The sequence below is a fragment of the Colletotrichum costaricense genome (assembly GCF_030867565.1).
Source record: "Colletotrichum costaricense strain IMI 309622 chromosome Unknown Scaffold_15.1, whole genome shotgun sequence".
NCBI lineage: Eukaryota > Fungi > Ascomycota > Sordariomycetes > Glomerellales > Glomerellaceae > Colletotrichum > Colletotrichum costaricense.
Window position 1 is genome coordinate 921,563 of NW_026848244.1, and position 13,513 is coordinate 935,075.

General features: G+C 51.7%; 6 protein-coding genes across 6 annotated transcripts; 1 reads left to right on the plus strand and 5 right to left on the minus strand.

Moving 5' to 3' along the window:
- Nucleotides 1-365: 365 nt before the first annotated feature.
- On the minus strand, nt 366-2,172 carry CCOS01_12665 (amino acid permease; the record flags this gene model as incomplete). The annotated part of the gene is made up of 3 exons (XM_060460813.1): nt 366-826; nt 885-1,970; nt 2,061-2,172. The coding sequence occupies 3 exons, from the start codon at nt 2,170-2,172 to the stop codon at nt 366-368; spliced, it is 1,659 nt and encodes a 552-aa protein (XP_060308861.1).
- A 3,448-nt stretch (nt 2,173-5,620) lies between these two features.
- CCOS01_12666 (uncharacterized protein) lies at nt 5,621-8,550 on the plus strand (the record flags this gene model as incomplete). The annotated part of the gene is made up of 2 exons (XM_060460814.1): nt 5,621-7,180; nt 8,170-8,550. The coding sequence occupies 2 exons, from the start codon at nt 5,621-5,623 to the stop codon at nt 8,548-8,550; spliced, it is 1,941 nt and encodes a 646-aa protein (XP_060308862.1).
- A 187-nt stretch (nt 8,551-8,737) lies between these two features.
- Nucleotides 8,738-9,052, minus strand: CCOS01_12667 (uncharacterized protein; the record flags this gene model as incomplete). The annotated part of the gene is made up of 1 exon (XM_060460815.1): nt 8,738-9,052. The coding sequence occupies one exon, from the start codon at nt 9,050-9,052 to the stop codon at nt 8,738-8,740; it is 315 nt and encodes a 104-aa protein (XP_060308863.1).
- Nucleotides 9,053-9,805: 753 nt separating this feature from the next.
- Nucleotides 9,806-10,210, minus strand: CCOS01_12668 (uncharacterized protein; the record flags this gene model as incomplete). The annotated part of the gene is made up of 3 exons (XM_060460816.1): nt 9,806-9,902; nt 9,961-10,046; nt 10,106-10,210. 3 exons carry the CDS (start codon nt 10,208-10,210, stop codon nt 9,806-9,808), a joined length of 288 nt encoding a protein of 95 aa, XP_060308864.1.
- Nucleotides 10,211-10,914: 704 nt separating this feature from the next.
- Nucleotides 10,915-11,454, minus strand: CCOS01_12669 (uncharacterized protein; the record flags this gene model as incomplete). Its single annotated transcript, XM_060460817.1, has 2 exons — nt 10,915-11,342; nt 11,412-11,454. 2 exons carry the CDS (start codon nt 11,452-11,454, stop codon nt 10,915-10,917), a joined length of 471 nt encoding a protein of 156 aa, XP_060308865.1.
- Nucleotides 11,455-12,318: 864 nt separating this feature from the next.
- Nucleotides 12,319-12,742, minus strand: CCOS01_12670 (uncharacterized protein; the record flags this gene model as incomplete). Its single annotated transcript, XM_060460818.1, has 2 exons — nt 12,319-12,437; nt 12,493-12,742. The coding sequence occupies 2 exons, from the start codon at nt 12,740-12,742 to the stop codon at nt 12,319-12,321; spliced, it is 369 nt and encodes a 122-aa protein (XP_060308866.1).
- Between the last annotated feature and the right edge of the window lie 771 nt (nt 12,743-13,513).

Consider the following 13,513-nt stretch of genomic DNA (forward strand, 5'->3'; position numbering starts at 1 on the left):
CTGCATCGAGTTCGCTGTCGCATAAGACCACTGAGCTGAGCCTCGAGTCTAAGAGGGCGCGGAAGGCTGGGTTAAGAGGTGGGTGTCTAGTCGGTTTCTACAGCCTGGTCGGGGGATCAGCCCCTTCGAGCTTACTCACTTAATACACATATGAGTCTGAACAAGATTCTTCTGAGGAAGTTGATGCTAGGCTCGCGGAAGGTTCGGGAAGATGATCGAACGGTCTACCTGCTAGGTGTGCTAAGAGTGGGATATTAATAAGGTATAAAATTATGCTACTAGGGTATCCTCAGAATCAATATGTAATGATCGCAATGCAGTAAGTCACGATTCGGTTGTGCAGCAGAATCTGACCGTAGACGCGTTCACTTTGCAACCTCAGGCTCCGGAGACCCAACATGACGCTCCGAGGGAACAGACTCGCCATAAGGTCTGCGGAAGAACACATTCCTTTCCCAGCCATCAATCTCATCGACAACAGTCTCGCGAACCAACTCGTACTTGCCAATCTTGGGTAGGATCTTGGCCCAGACAACCCAGTAGAGACCACCAGCCACAATGATAGCGATACCAACAACGCAGTGAAGGTAGTAGGGTAGGCTCTCATAAACGTTCTGGCCCTCCTCGGGGGGCACAAAGGGTGCGATGACGAGGTAGATGTTGCTAAGCATGAAGAAGATGACCACGGGCAGGCTGGCGCTGATGGGAGGGTTCCAGTTCCATTCCTTGCGGTTGAGGTACAGGTAAGCAAGACCGCCAGCGACAAAGACGTTGATGATGGCGAGGGGGTAGCTGATGAGGTTGAGGATGAAGTTGTACGCATCGCCTATAGGTATGTTAGTATGTATGCATCGTGACACAGAGCTCGGTTGAGTTCTTCTTACCAGGAGGGGGAGCAAGCATCGTAATGACGCAAATCAGCCAATGCTCAAAGAGACCAGCCAAGGGGGCGTTCAAGGGTCTGTTGCTGGCGAAGAAACGCGACCAGGGCAGAATACCCTCGCGACCGAGCTCCTGGACGAGACGGCCCTGGGAGAAGATGACACTGAGAACGTTGCCAAAGGCGGACAGGGCGACGAAGACTGAAAGAGCACGCTCGGCAGTGCCGCCCATTACATTGCGGAAAAGGGACGCCGCCACAAGGCGACCACCCTCAAGGATTTCCTCTCTCGGGACAGCGGCAAAGTAGGCGACGTTAACCAGCATGTAAAGGATGGAGATGGTGATGATACCGACGGGCGCGGCGATCTTGAGGGTACGGACGGGGTTCTTGGTCTCGCTGAGGGCATAGTTGGCATTGCTGTATCCAATGTAACTCCAGATGACGTTGTAGAGAGCAGTGACGACACCGTAGGGGCTGCCGGTGGTTCCCTCGAATGCGTTTTGGAAGTTCTTGGGCTTTTGTTCCTCGGGCAGCTTGACGTGGCCACCGAGAGCAATGAAGCCGCAAAGAATGATGATGACAATGATGACCAGCTTAATAGTTCCGAGAAGGTTCTGCAGGCGCAGACCCCAGTTGAGGGCGAGACCGTGGATCAAGAAGGCGGTGGTGATGCAAGCCAGGCCGATGGCGCGCTGGTTCCAGCGGTCGACCTCGACCTCAGCGGCGTGCAGAATGTACTCGCCAAAGACGACAGAGTTACCACTAGCCCAGCCGAGCAGGATGACGTATCCGGTGTAGAGACCCGTGGTGAGGAACTTGGGCTTGCGGAAGACGTATTCGAGGTAGTTCTTCTCTCCTCCGTTCTTGGGGATTGCGGTTCCCCATTCGAGATAAACCGCGGTACCGGCGAGGGCGATAATCATGCCGGCAACCCAGATAAAGAGTGAAAGGCCGACACTGCCAGAGAGTGCAAAGATGGTGCCGGGTGTCGCAAAGATACCGGTGCCGACAACACGGTTGACGATGAGGAAGATGGCAGTGGTGACACCGATTTTTCGCTTGTTTTCGCGGGCGTGCTCGATGCGGCCTGGGATGATTGATTAGCAAGTTGACGGTTGTGCGGCAGAGCTCGGTCAGCGGAGTGCGCTCCGCAACCATCATCATGAAGAAGACTCACCAACTTCGCTGTCGTAGGTCGTCGCTGCTGGGAGATCGCCATGCTTTCTGTGGTCACCGTCGGCGGCAGTGGCCGACGACGAGGCGCCAAACTTGTTCAAAAGCTTGGACATCTTGACGATGTGATGATGGTGAACTAATCCTGTCGTCGTGGGTGTAAACGATCAGAGACCAGGAAAAGACACCAGATGGAGACGGAAGACTGGAGAACGGAAGACGATCCGAAAGAACTACGAAACTAGAAGGTTGACAGAAGACTTTATGTCTGTGGCAGAGCAGGCCCCGCCAAGGAGATCACGTCTTATTTACACCGAATTGGCTCCATGTGGCGAGAGGTTCGTCTGGGTGGAATCGGCTTGTCGTCTTGGGGGTGAGCAGTCGAGGTTGCGCCGCATTGGTAGGCACCCTTGCACATACGAACGAATAGAGCCAAAAACCAAAAAGTCCCAGAGGTCACCGTCCCGACATACAAGGATTAGGAGGCTCTGGAGACTCGAGAGTCTAACCGTCAGTGGTGCGCCGAGAGTATCCGCATGCGAGATTTACCTACGAGAGACCATGGATGATGGAGCTGCGAGCATCTGGAGCTTCTTGGAAGGCTTCTTGGAGTCTTCGAGTCCCTCTTTGGACCCCCAACATGGCCCCCAAGATCCTAGCTCTTATTCTCGAACTGTCAGGGTACAAGCACAAGGGATTTCCATCCCGCAGTCCCAGTGGTCTGGTGCGAAAAGTTCTGTGTCATAGTTTCTGTTTGTGGTCCACTCGGCCGATGACGCGATCTGAGGACAAGATGTCGAAGACTCGAAGTGGGAAAATTTTGGCGTTGGGACCCGGTTTTATCCCGTGGGGCATCGATTGAGCTTTGTGGGCGACACGCTCACGACGCCTTATGTAACAGCGGAACACCATGACTTCTTCCAATTCAGTGTAAATGAATGCTTCATCATTGAAATAGTGGTGAGACTATCAGATATACTCCGAAAGGTACCATCTGATGAGAATCGCCCGAATTTTGGTGAAGTATGTATAACTCCAAACTCACCTGTACAACACAGTCATGAACCTCGTCTCACCTATGACCTCGATAGTAACTGCTGCCTCATTCTCATATCCTTGCCCGTGTACTTTGTGTCGCACTTTCCTCCGCTCAAATGCGTACAACTTGTAGTTGATTCAAAAGAGAAAGTGCCTGTTGCCCCAGTTGCCGATCAGGCTCAGGGCTGGTCGTGTCTGACTGGGCAAGGCGATGATCCTTCACTTGGGACAAGCTGCATCTCGACTTCACCTGCCCTAGCAAACTTCAAAGATTCTTGCCATTTATCGACAATTACGGCCAAAAAAGGCGCTTGCCTCATTGTAAGTGCGCATTTCCAGAGTCACATGGCGTTAGGACTTGTTCAACGTCGTGCTTTGCTCTTGCCCTCTATGCCTTGATGAACACAACAAGCACCACGCGGCCTTCTCACGACATGCTGTGAGAGTTCTCGTGTTATCCCGCTGCAATATGATCTGACCTTCCGGGTGAGCAAATTTCATGATCACCTCTAGATCGTCCATTGGACTCAATAGCAGCTGTGAGCTGCAGTCCCGTACGTGAGATCTGCTGCCGATGGTGCAACCATGGCAAGGTCTGGGCACCCTTCCATCGGTTGTAACCGAGTTCCAGGCTGCATCTCAGACAAGGGATATGATCCTCATCCCGCGCAGAGTTTGCATGACACTCAGGGGTTAGACGCACTTGCGGACTCGCCAGGCAGCATCTTCTCATGGCGAGACTGGCTTACAACTTTTGCCGGGAGCGACGGGGAACATCAACAAATCAGCACCTTGCTGATCTTCAGCTGAAAAAGTTTGCTTCACAAAAGGTCCCCAAAGATGTCTTGTCCCTCGGGGGAAAAGACGAGACGGGTAAGCATATTGAACCGAAGTCTTGGTTCCTTCCTCATGCGAAGGCTGGGCGCAATGAAGCCATCCTAGCCACCATCGCGTGATAGTGCCAATGAGCCGCGGCCAAGCGAGGTAGGTGAGACTTGGGACCTTTGCCTCGTTTACCCAAGCACGAGCCTCCTGATTCCTCATTTTGGAAGAACATAGTAATTAAGGCCCTCTCACCAGAGTTGCTGTTCCAACATCAACTGTGTGTCACTATGCTCATTTGAATGGCTGCATCGCGAGCGATGGCAAGCCGGTAGAAAGACGACTCGTACGTGGCACGTAAAGCGCATCCAACTGTTATTGATAGGCACACTCGATCAATTTGGTCCTCATTTGTGTAAGTAAAGAGGAGGCATTAATCGGCCGAGGGAGACTTATGAGGGGATTGAGCTGCGGGCTTTGAGTCCAGTTTCGCTATTTTTCATCGAGTGTTAGTCAGCGACGCAGGGAGATGAACCCTGATGCGAAGGAGGCGTCATGTCCACGCTTGCCCATCAATGGCATCCGGTCGGGAAACAAGGAATCCGTGAATCGCCAAGCATCCCTTCTTGACCAACTCTTGCCAGAAGTAAGGTAGTATGCTGAGATTTTAGATATCCAGCGAAGTGAATCCGATCTTGAAGGGCCCTCCTGATACCTCATTCTGCCCAATGCTATTTGAGTCCTTTCCAAAGGTAGAGAACAAGGGCCGAGATAAAATGCCGTACCCCGCACCGTCATTGGTTCCGGGGGGGCGTCCTGATAGCTCAAGATATTAGCCGACACATTCGGCCTACGATATGTTTGCCCGCAGAAGACATGCATTTCCCCGATAACCCCTCTGAGTTCCAATCTTCTGGGTAAAGTGCTGCATCTTGCCCCTGTTTAGTGCCAATGAACCAGGCTGTACGTCCTTTTAGGTTGAGGAAGTATGCCGGGGCGTTGCCGCGGACCGGACCGCTCACGCTTTCAACCGCCGATCCTGCGGAGGTCTCATCCAAACGATCTACCACGCGATACTGGGGAAGCTTCCTTGGTGGATCAATGGACATGTATAAAGAATGCTGTCTTCATGAAAGGGGTTACATGTCCGATTTCCCTTATTGTTCCCCACGGGTGCTGCAGGTAGCAAAACCAAGGAATGGCGATGGCATTGACAGTTGGAGAGACCATGAGGACTCTCTTCATCTGCAATATCGCTGTGGCCACCGTCTATGGCCGATCGCACCAACTAAAGCTTGATCATGAACCCTCCCTAACACTCTCACTAAGCCAGCCACATAACTTTGCAGAATGACAATGGGGAGGTGTATCCGTCTGTTAGTAGTTGTATAGCCGGTTGACCAGATGGGGACAATGACGCAGAGGATGGACTAGGGTCCTCCGATCATCGGAGACTGACCAGTGGACGACTCCCTAAGGTGTGGACGGACAGCGGATACACAACGCGGCATGCGGAGAAGTCTCCGCGCCCGCATCGCTTGGCGGCTGTTTGACTCAATAGGTCGTTGGCAAAGGCGATTGATCTAAAGCGCCGTTGCGTCCCATCGCGTGAAGTGAGTTTTCCACAGCGTCATCTTTGCCTTGCTCGATGGTAACTATCGCAGTCACCGACGCAGATGGCTTAGGATGCGACCTCACTCAACCATGGGTCAAGTCCCTCTGCCTCTGGATGGCATCTCCACTGGCGACTCAGACATTGAACGGTCCAACATAACCGAGGTTACGAACATTAACCATGTCAAGGGGAAATCAAATCCTGCCGCGCTTGGAGAGTCAACCACAGTCATAGCAGATGGGATTGATATCCCTCTCAACATCGATGCGCTAGATCCGGCATTCCAGCTCTCAGAATGTTTGCGATCACACGGTATCGAAGGCCTCCTCGAGGAGGACTACCCATCATCCCTCGATACGAGATACCAATCACCATTCGCATGGCCATTACGAAAGAAGATCACGGTGCTCTTTGGGACCTTCCTCGCCTCGACCCTAGCCGCCTACTCTGCCGGCGCTTATGCCATGGCCGCTGCCCCCCTGGTTGAGAAATGGCATCTCACGAACACCCAATTCAACCTAGGCATCACCCTCTTCGTCTTGGGTTTCGGCTTCGCGCCCATGATACTAGCCTTGATCAGCGAGATCTACGGCCGCTACTGGGTCTTTGTCGGTTCAGGTGCCGTATTTTTCCTGGGAACCCTGGGCTGCGCGGTGACACAGTCGTTTCCTGGCATGTTGGTCTCTCGTCTGATTACGGGCAACGGGGCATCAGTCTTTGCGACGCTGACCGGGGGCGTGGTGGGAGACGTATTCCACAAGGAGAATCGCAACACGCCCATGGCCCTTTACTCGCTCACGATCATGATTGGAACCGGGTTGGGTCCCATGATCAGCGGTATAATCGTCGACAACCTCCATTGGAGATGGATCTTTTACGTGCAGATGATCACTGTCAGTTGTACCACGTTAGTTATCTTCATCTTCTTCGCCGAGACGCGGAGTAATGTTGTACTTGAGCGGAAGTGCGTAACTCTCAACAAACATTTCGACGGTATTCGCCTGCAGCGGGTCTCGTCGCCGATTGGGGACAAGAGTGGATTGCGGCAAGGCACCGAGCAGCTGAGCGAGGGTCAGTCGCAACCTGTTCGTGTCCAGTTCCGCGCCCATTTCGAGGGTCCTGAGCTTGATATGAGTATCCTTTGGCGGAGCTTCTCCTTCCCCCTGAAACTTCTTTGCACCGAATCCGTCGTCTTTTGGTTCTCCGCCTGGGTTTCATTCGCGTGGGCAATCCTATACATGCAGTTCAACAGTATCGGTCTGGCATTCCGCTCCGTGTATGGCTTCAACAGCAGTCAGGTAGGAGGTATCTACACTTCAGTCATTATTGGATCGGTAATCGGGGCGGTGATTACAATCTTCCAGGAGCCGATCTTCAAGAAGTTCATGCCTCAACGGATGGCAACGCCGGAAGGAAGACTCTATTCTGCATGTGTTGAGTCACTCTTCCTGCCGATCGGGCTGTTTTGGTTTGGTTGGAGCTCGTCTCCCAACGTACCTTGGATTGTGCCTGCACTCGCAATCACCTCCGTGACGGTTGGCATCTTCACCATCTATCTGGCTGTCTTCAACTATCTGGCGGACACCTATCACCGATATGCCTCCTCCGCTCTAGCAGCACAGTCTATGTGCCGGAATCTGCTTGCCGGAGTGTTCCCTTTGTTTACAAACATCATGTTTCAGAGGCTTGGGTACGGTGTTGCGGGAAGTCTACTAGGTGGCATTGGTTTGCTTCTTTCGCTCGTCCCTTGGTTGCTGTGTATCTATGGGGAGAAAATCAGGGGTCGCAGTCCTTTTGCCGGGCAACTCAAAGCAGGTTGAAGTTTATGTTGATGTTACGCCAGATGCCAGAGAGTTTCATGCGTAGGCAAAGCAATGATGATGACCCTTCTTAGAATTAGAAACGGTTTCCAGTATAGTCGACAAGCCATCGCTCCGTATGACACTCTTAACATCGTTGGTTCAGATGTGCCCGAACCTTGACCCCGGATTCATGGTCATTATGTAAATGAATCTCATGAATCAGGCACTTTGACATGACTTCTCTGTGTATATCTTTGATCGGCTGATACAATAGCATCTTTTGCACCCAATATGGTTGATGTTACGTTGGTGTCATGGTGCTGAGTAACAGCCTTACAGGCAGCAGTGCTTGAAGGGAGTGTGAGTAAGCACCGTACGCTTAGTCGCTCGGAACAGATGTTCTAGTCGGACTATGGCCCTGAACTTATGGGTCTCGGAGATGTTGCTGTCACTAATGAGATCAATTGCCTGCTTCGAGTAAGCAAGATATTGGAAATTATTGCCTGTGAAGGGCGGAACTCCGCTGCTTCCTCCTTCTCTTCGAGTCTGATGCGGATTCCCCTCCACTAGTGGTTCGTCTAGGTATCGGTAGTCAGACGTTCCCGCTCAATGCGAGCAGAGAGATATGTATTGGGGTATTTCAGAACTACCTGCCTAAGTTGACCAGCGCGTAGAAGACTATAAATTCCACGAATACTAGACATCAACATCGACCTTGAGGTCAGACTTTCGCACAATCCTCAAGTAGTCGAGGACAAGATCCAATATTCACAATGGTAAATTTATCGAAGTAGCAAATCTTGATAAAATCCGCATGCTAACTGCATCCACCTCAGGTTCAACTCACTCAAATCATATCTGGCCTCGTCTTGGTCCTCGGAGCGCAAGCTGCTGCTACGCCTGCCACAATGCAGAAGCGCGACACTGTTAGTCTCGGCGTCTTCCACGACGGAGGCTGTGCTGGCAGTTATACCAACAATTTTGACGTCTCCTCTGGCCGGTGCCAAGATTTTTCGGGAAATGTCTACGGGGCATTATTCGCAAACAGAGGCGGGAACGTCTGCAAGCTCAAGTTCTGGGCAAATGCCGGGTGCAGTGGAAAGGCGACGGTCAGCACGGTCAACGCATACGAGGACCATTCTTGCGTTCCTGTTGCCAACAAGGACGGACAGTTCTACTTGACCGATGGAGCACGGTCTGTGTACATCACTTGCTGATTACTCCGTGCTATTCGATCGGTCGTTGAATAAAGAATTTCTCTTGGGTATCTTTCGCTCGTAAAACATAACTCAGTTGCCAGCTCCCCTTTGTTCGTCCCCTGCTATTCAAAAGGGCATCCGTTCCGCCCATAAGCCTGCAAATCGACCAAAGATTTTGAGATGGATTCAATCCGATCTTTCGCGGTCAATGTCCAGAGTGGTCAGTGCCAGAGAAAGCTCCTGCGATTGCGGCATAACCTTGACCGATATCAGCGCTGACGCTGTGATGAGAAGATGATCCGCTTCCCACTGAGACGGCGCTATCCGACCCAGAAGGCTTCAGCGACTCTCTGTTTGACTCTTGTGACGCCTTTTGTTGTTGGCGGATAGAGCTGCTCTCAATGCCCTTTCGTTCATCCTCGTCGAGGTCTTTGAAGACTGGGTCGTCGGCTGATAGAGCTCTCGGTCTCCCGACCCAGCTTTGAGAAGGCGCTTGTCTCGGCTTGAAAGGATTGCGCATGGTGTGTTTATTATGTAACACAGGATGTCTCGATTTGTCGTGATGTTTCCGGGTTTAATGTCGATGACGGATCTTTGCGAGGGGCGGTTAACTTGTGTAAGTATGATGGTTTGGGTGTGTACGGACGTTGAGATATTGAAAGTATCAAACAAAAACCATGCAAAGGCTGGGGAAGATGGCGCGCACAAGCTTAAGTAGAAAGCTGCGCGACGGGAGCCAAATCCCGAGTGCTGCGCCCCGCGCGTTGAGCTGCTATCGGGGAGGCCTACGGTGAGCATTTAGGCTGACACCGAAGGAGGCAGGAGGGGCGGAGTTGCTGTCCTCGTGGTTCCCAAGCCACGGTGATGCTTGTCTTACTAGCCAATCAGGACTGGTAACATTTGGTCGTGTTGAGTTTAAGCACTGGAACGAGGATGATCCCCTGTCATGTCAGCCGAGCTGAGCCTAGCCTTGACGCTATCACCCCAGAATAACCGCCCGAGTAGTCTGGTAGACTGGTAGCGATAGCGAAGGCCCGCGGAGCACTTGTGCTTAAATCGCGAACAGAGACAACTTTCATTCTGGTGTAGGGCTGATTGAGGGAGTGGGTTCATCGAAGGACCGAGGACCCGAGTTCTTGGAACGTAAGCAGCTATTCAAGGCTATAATCAAACTTATAGCTTCATTGGCAGCTTCGCTAAACTGCCTACTACTTGCTATCATGCACCGTATGGCATGTCACCTGTGTGGCGCAAACTCCGTGAAATACGTCACCTAGGGGCACGGGATAACCTTTGTGCCATCCGAGGGACAGTACCCAGCCCAGTATGATCGCGTCGCCTTCTCGCAATTGTCTGGATCAGTCACGTCGCTAGCACCGAAGAATTAGGTTCAGTCAATAGATAAAAGTGTTCAGAGGTTCCGCATACCGGTCAACCTGCAGATAACACCAGTTAAGCGTATCAAGAGTCTGAGATGACTGGCCTTTGGTCACAAAGACGAGGGCGTTCACATCCTAGGCAGTGTAAGCGTTAGCGAGCTGGCGTTCGACAGATCGAATGGATGGTTTCTCACCTCGGTTTGATAGCAGCAAGTGTTGTCCTGTCTTGTTTCCAAGGCGACAGGGCTGGCCATGGCCATCACAGGCGCGGAAAGGAGGGCAACCTTAGAGAAGTGCATTGCAGGCAAGATGGGTCAGAAGATGTACGAGAAACTCTCCATGACGCAGAGGTATTATTTCAGAGCGACCCTTGACGGCTTTAATACCTGAACCATTCTACCATCGCTCGCGGAGAGCGCAAGGAAACCGTCCAACCTCGGCGCCAAGAGCCGGGGATAAAGAGTGCACTGATTGGGTTTCGTGGATGTGTTTTTGCCGTTCATCCAGGGACATTTTAATGAAATAGCGAATCATGCGGGACTGTTGTGATTAAGGTTTGGGTAAAGTCCAACGACGTGAACCATATAATTAATTACAGGCGGGGAAATAGCGAAGCGACCTTATGCAGGCCCTTTAGCGACGCAAGAGTTACGATGAACTGTCCCGGCACTCTGACTCCTGGTTGAGATGATCGATGCCCAGCAATGGATTAGAGGCTTGATTACAGATGCTGACAGGTAATGACTTGAAACCTTCAGCCTATAAACCCAAGTGAATCTAATGCTTGGCTACACACGCGGGCATTCAGAGATCCTTGATTCCCTGGTTCTTAAGTGCACATAGTTTCTCTTAGCCCCGCAAAAGTAGGGGAGGAGCTGCAGTAAACACTAGCACTCCTCGCAGCTTTACAGCGTAAGTAGGTAGAATGATGCGCTTTTGACCCTTCTTGTCTTTGCTTGTCTTCAGCCCGTCTACATTCTCGATGTAATGAAAGGTACGTTAATTAGTATCCCCAATATCCCTTGACCAAGAAGGCTCCGTAGCCCGCCAAAGCCCCGAGAACACCGATGCTGCCGAAATAGCCGATGGGTCTGCCTTTGCCCATGCCTTCGGGCTTCATAATTCCAAGCTCGGCATGCAGCACACGAAGGGCAAAGAAGCTCCCGAGCAGCCAGCTCAGTATCTTGCGGTTGCCTCCATTGACCTCGATCAGTGAAGCGAGGATGAAAGCAAGCGGCACATTTTCGATGTAATTGACATGCGATCGGCCGGCAAGGTAAAGTGCATTGGCCTTGTATGATTCGGGGTCCGCTCCAGGCTTTGAGGAGTTGTCGCCCAAGTATTGCTTTGATTTCAGACGCTCGTTGACGACACGAAGGCTAAGGAATGCGTAGTAGATCGTGAATGGGAGCGCGAACGTGCCCGTAACAGCTACCCGAAGATGCAAGTTAGCTCTTAGGCAAACATATCTGAGGCTAAAATTCGGTGTCTAGCACATACGCAGCAGCCTGGGGATCGTTGTCAGTCCAATTGGTTGGCTCATTGTTGCGATTGATATGAGGTTCGTGATAGGAACAAGAACTCTATCCAACTTTCCAAAAAAATCGAATGATGAAGGCTGGCAGCGCACCTGAGGAAACCTCGAGGATATGTAGCTCGAGGCGGGTGCCCGGTCGCAATGACGATGAAGTGCCGCTAGTGCCGATACTCTGGCTCTCTTGACATCATGCATTCAAGACTCACCCCGTTCTAGGACAGGCGCCAAACTACGAAAGAGCCGTCTCCACGTTCAAGGGTCCAAGCTATGACAATTGGGCTTTCTGGGACCACGGAGCTATTCTTCTTGGGAATTTCGATTTGAAATACCTAACGGCACTCCTGATCCGAGTGTGATCGCCGATACCCTACTCCTGAGCACTAAGGCAATTAAGACGTTCGGGGACCATCAAGAGCATGCTCACCACTATGCAAACAACGTGCTTTCTCTGAAGGTTTACTGTAATCAGACACGAAATCCAGTCAATGTCTATTTATTTCTACTGGGAATGTATGGTAGATGTCTCACTTGGCTGCTCGTTGACGGCTACAATGATACGTACGCTAGACCTAAAAAAGTTCGGCTATCATTCCTCACAAGATAATCGCGTCGGGAGTTTATATATAGATCATTGATCGTGTCCAATTTCTCTATAGAAAATAGTACCTAAGGAGTGAATTACCATTATTATGCCAAGCCCAGTCACTGGCGTACATCCTTGTCAGTCGTGACTCCCAAGGAAGGTTCCATATGCTGTGTCTGCGTTCAACTCCAACCCATGCGTTCATGCACCATTTTCTCCGGTCCCAAATCGTCGAGGAAATCACAAACTCCAGAAAATGCGAGAGTCCCAATAAGTTATGAGAATGGCTAAGAGCAGGTGACCTTGAAGCTCAAGAAGTTGTCGGCGATATCGCTCCACTCCTCGCAAGTCTGGACGCCGACTTGGCGACCTCCCTCTCCACAATCGGCTGTAGGGTAGGCAATCACTTGGCCAGCCAGTATTAGCCATTTGTCTCAAGAAACAGGGTATTAGGGTCTTACTCTCACAGCCCTCTGTAAGGCTGCTGAGGCGAATGGCCTTAACGACATTGTCCGGTGCGTTGAACGTTGTTTGGCACACATCGGTTTGCGACTTTGTGATGGTCCAGACGCCGAGGTTACCGGCAGCTCCGCATCCCTGTTCGCTCCAGATCCGGAAGTCGGTGATGTGGGGGTCTTGACGGGGCACGGCACCGGCCTCGGCTCCGAGGAACAGGGCCGCTGCGGTTGCGATGATGGTTGAAAAATGCATGATGGAATGGATGAAGAGGGATTTGGTTTTTTTGAGGGGGTGCAAGGGGTCTTGAATGTACTGTAGCTGGAAGAGGAACAGAGTTCGGGTGTGCAGCGTTGAGGTCTGTTTTTGTTGGTGTAATTGGAGTTTGGACGGTCCGAGGGCTGAGAGTGGTTGGAATGATGAGGAGATGAGAATCGGAAGAATGGGAGAGGACAGCTCACCTGGATTTATACCAATCCTGAACACGTCTGAACTTCTTGATGCCTTTCACAAAATTTGTTGGTCTTCTGGCGTATCTCCGTGATCATGCGTTTGCTTTCTTGCATCGGCCAACCCTGACGACGAGTGTGCTCTTCCGGGAATACGAACGATCAACATGACGAATACTTGGGTCTTACATAGGTCTTACTCGTCTGTACGCACCCGAATCCTGCAGCAAACAAAGCTTTCGGACATACGGCCGCGCAGTGTCACCAGCATCCCTCCAGACCGCTTTGTCGGGACTGCCGGTCGTGGCTGAGCTCCTCGTATAGTGTTCTTTGAGTGGTATCTTGAGAAACAGAGGACCCTGCTGGTGAACCATCATCGGGGAAATATGGTCGCCGAGAAGTGATCACCTGCGATTGTCTACTCGTGTTAGTCTCGGGTCCCGAGGAATCTCCTCCCGCCCACGGAGGAACCCCGCAAAGTGAGATTCTTCCACACTATGATCGGCGTGCTAGGCTCACACGGAAACGTCACTGGCCAGTCACACGTCCATGTCTCCCTTCAAGGCGATCCCTCCGA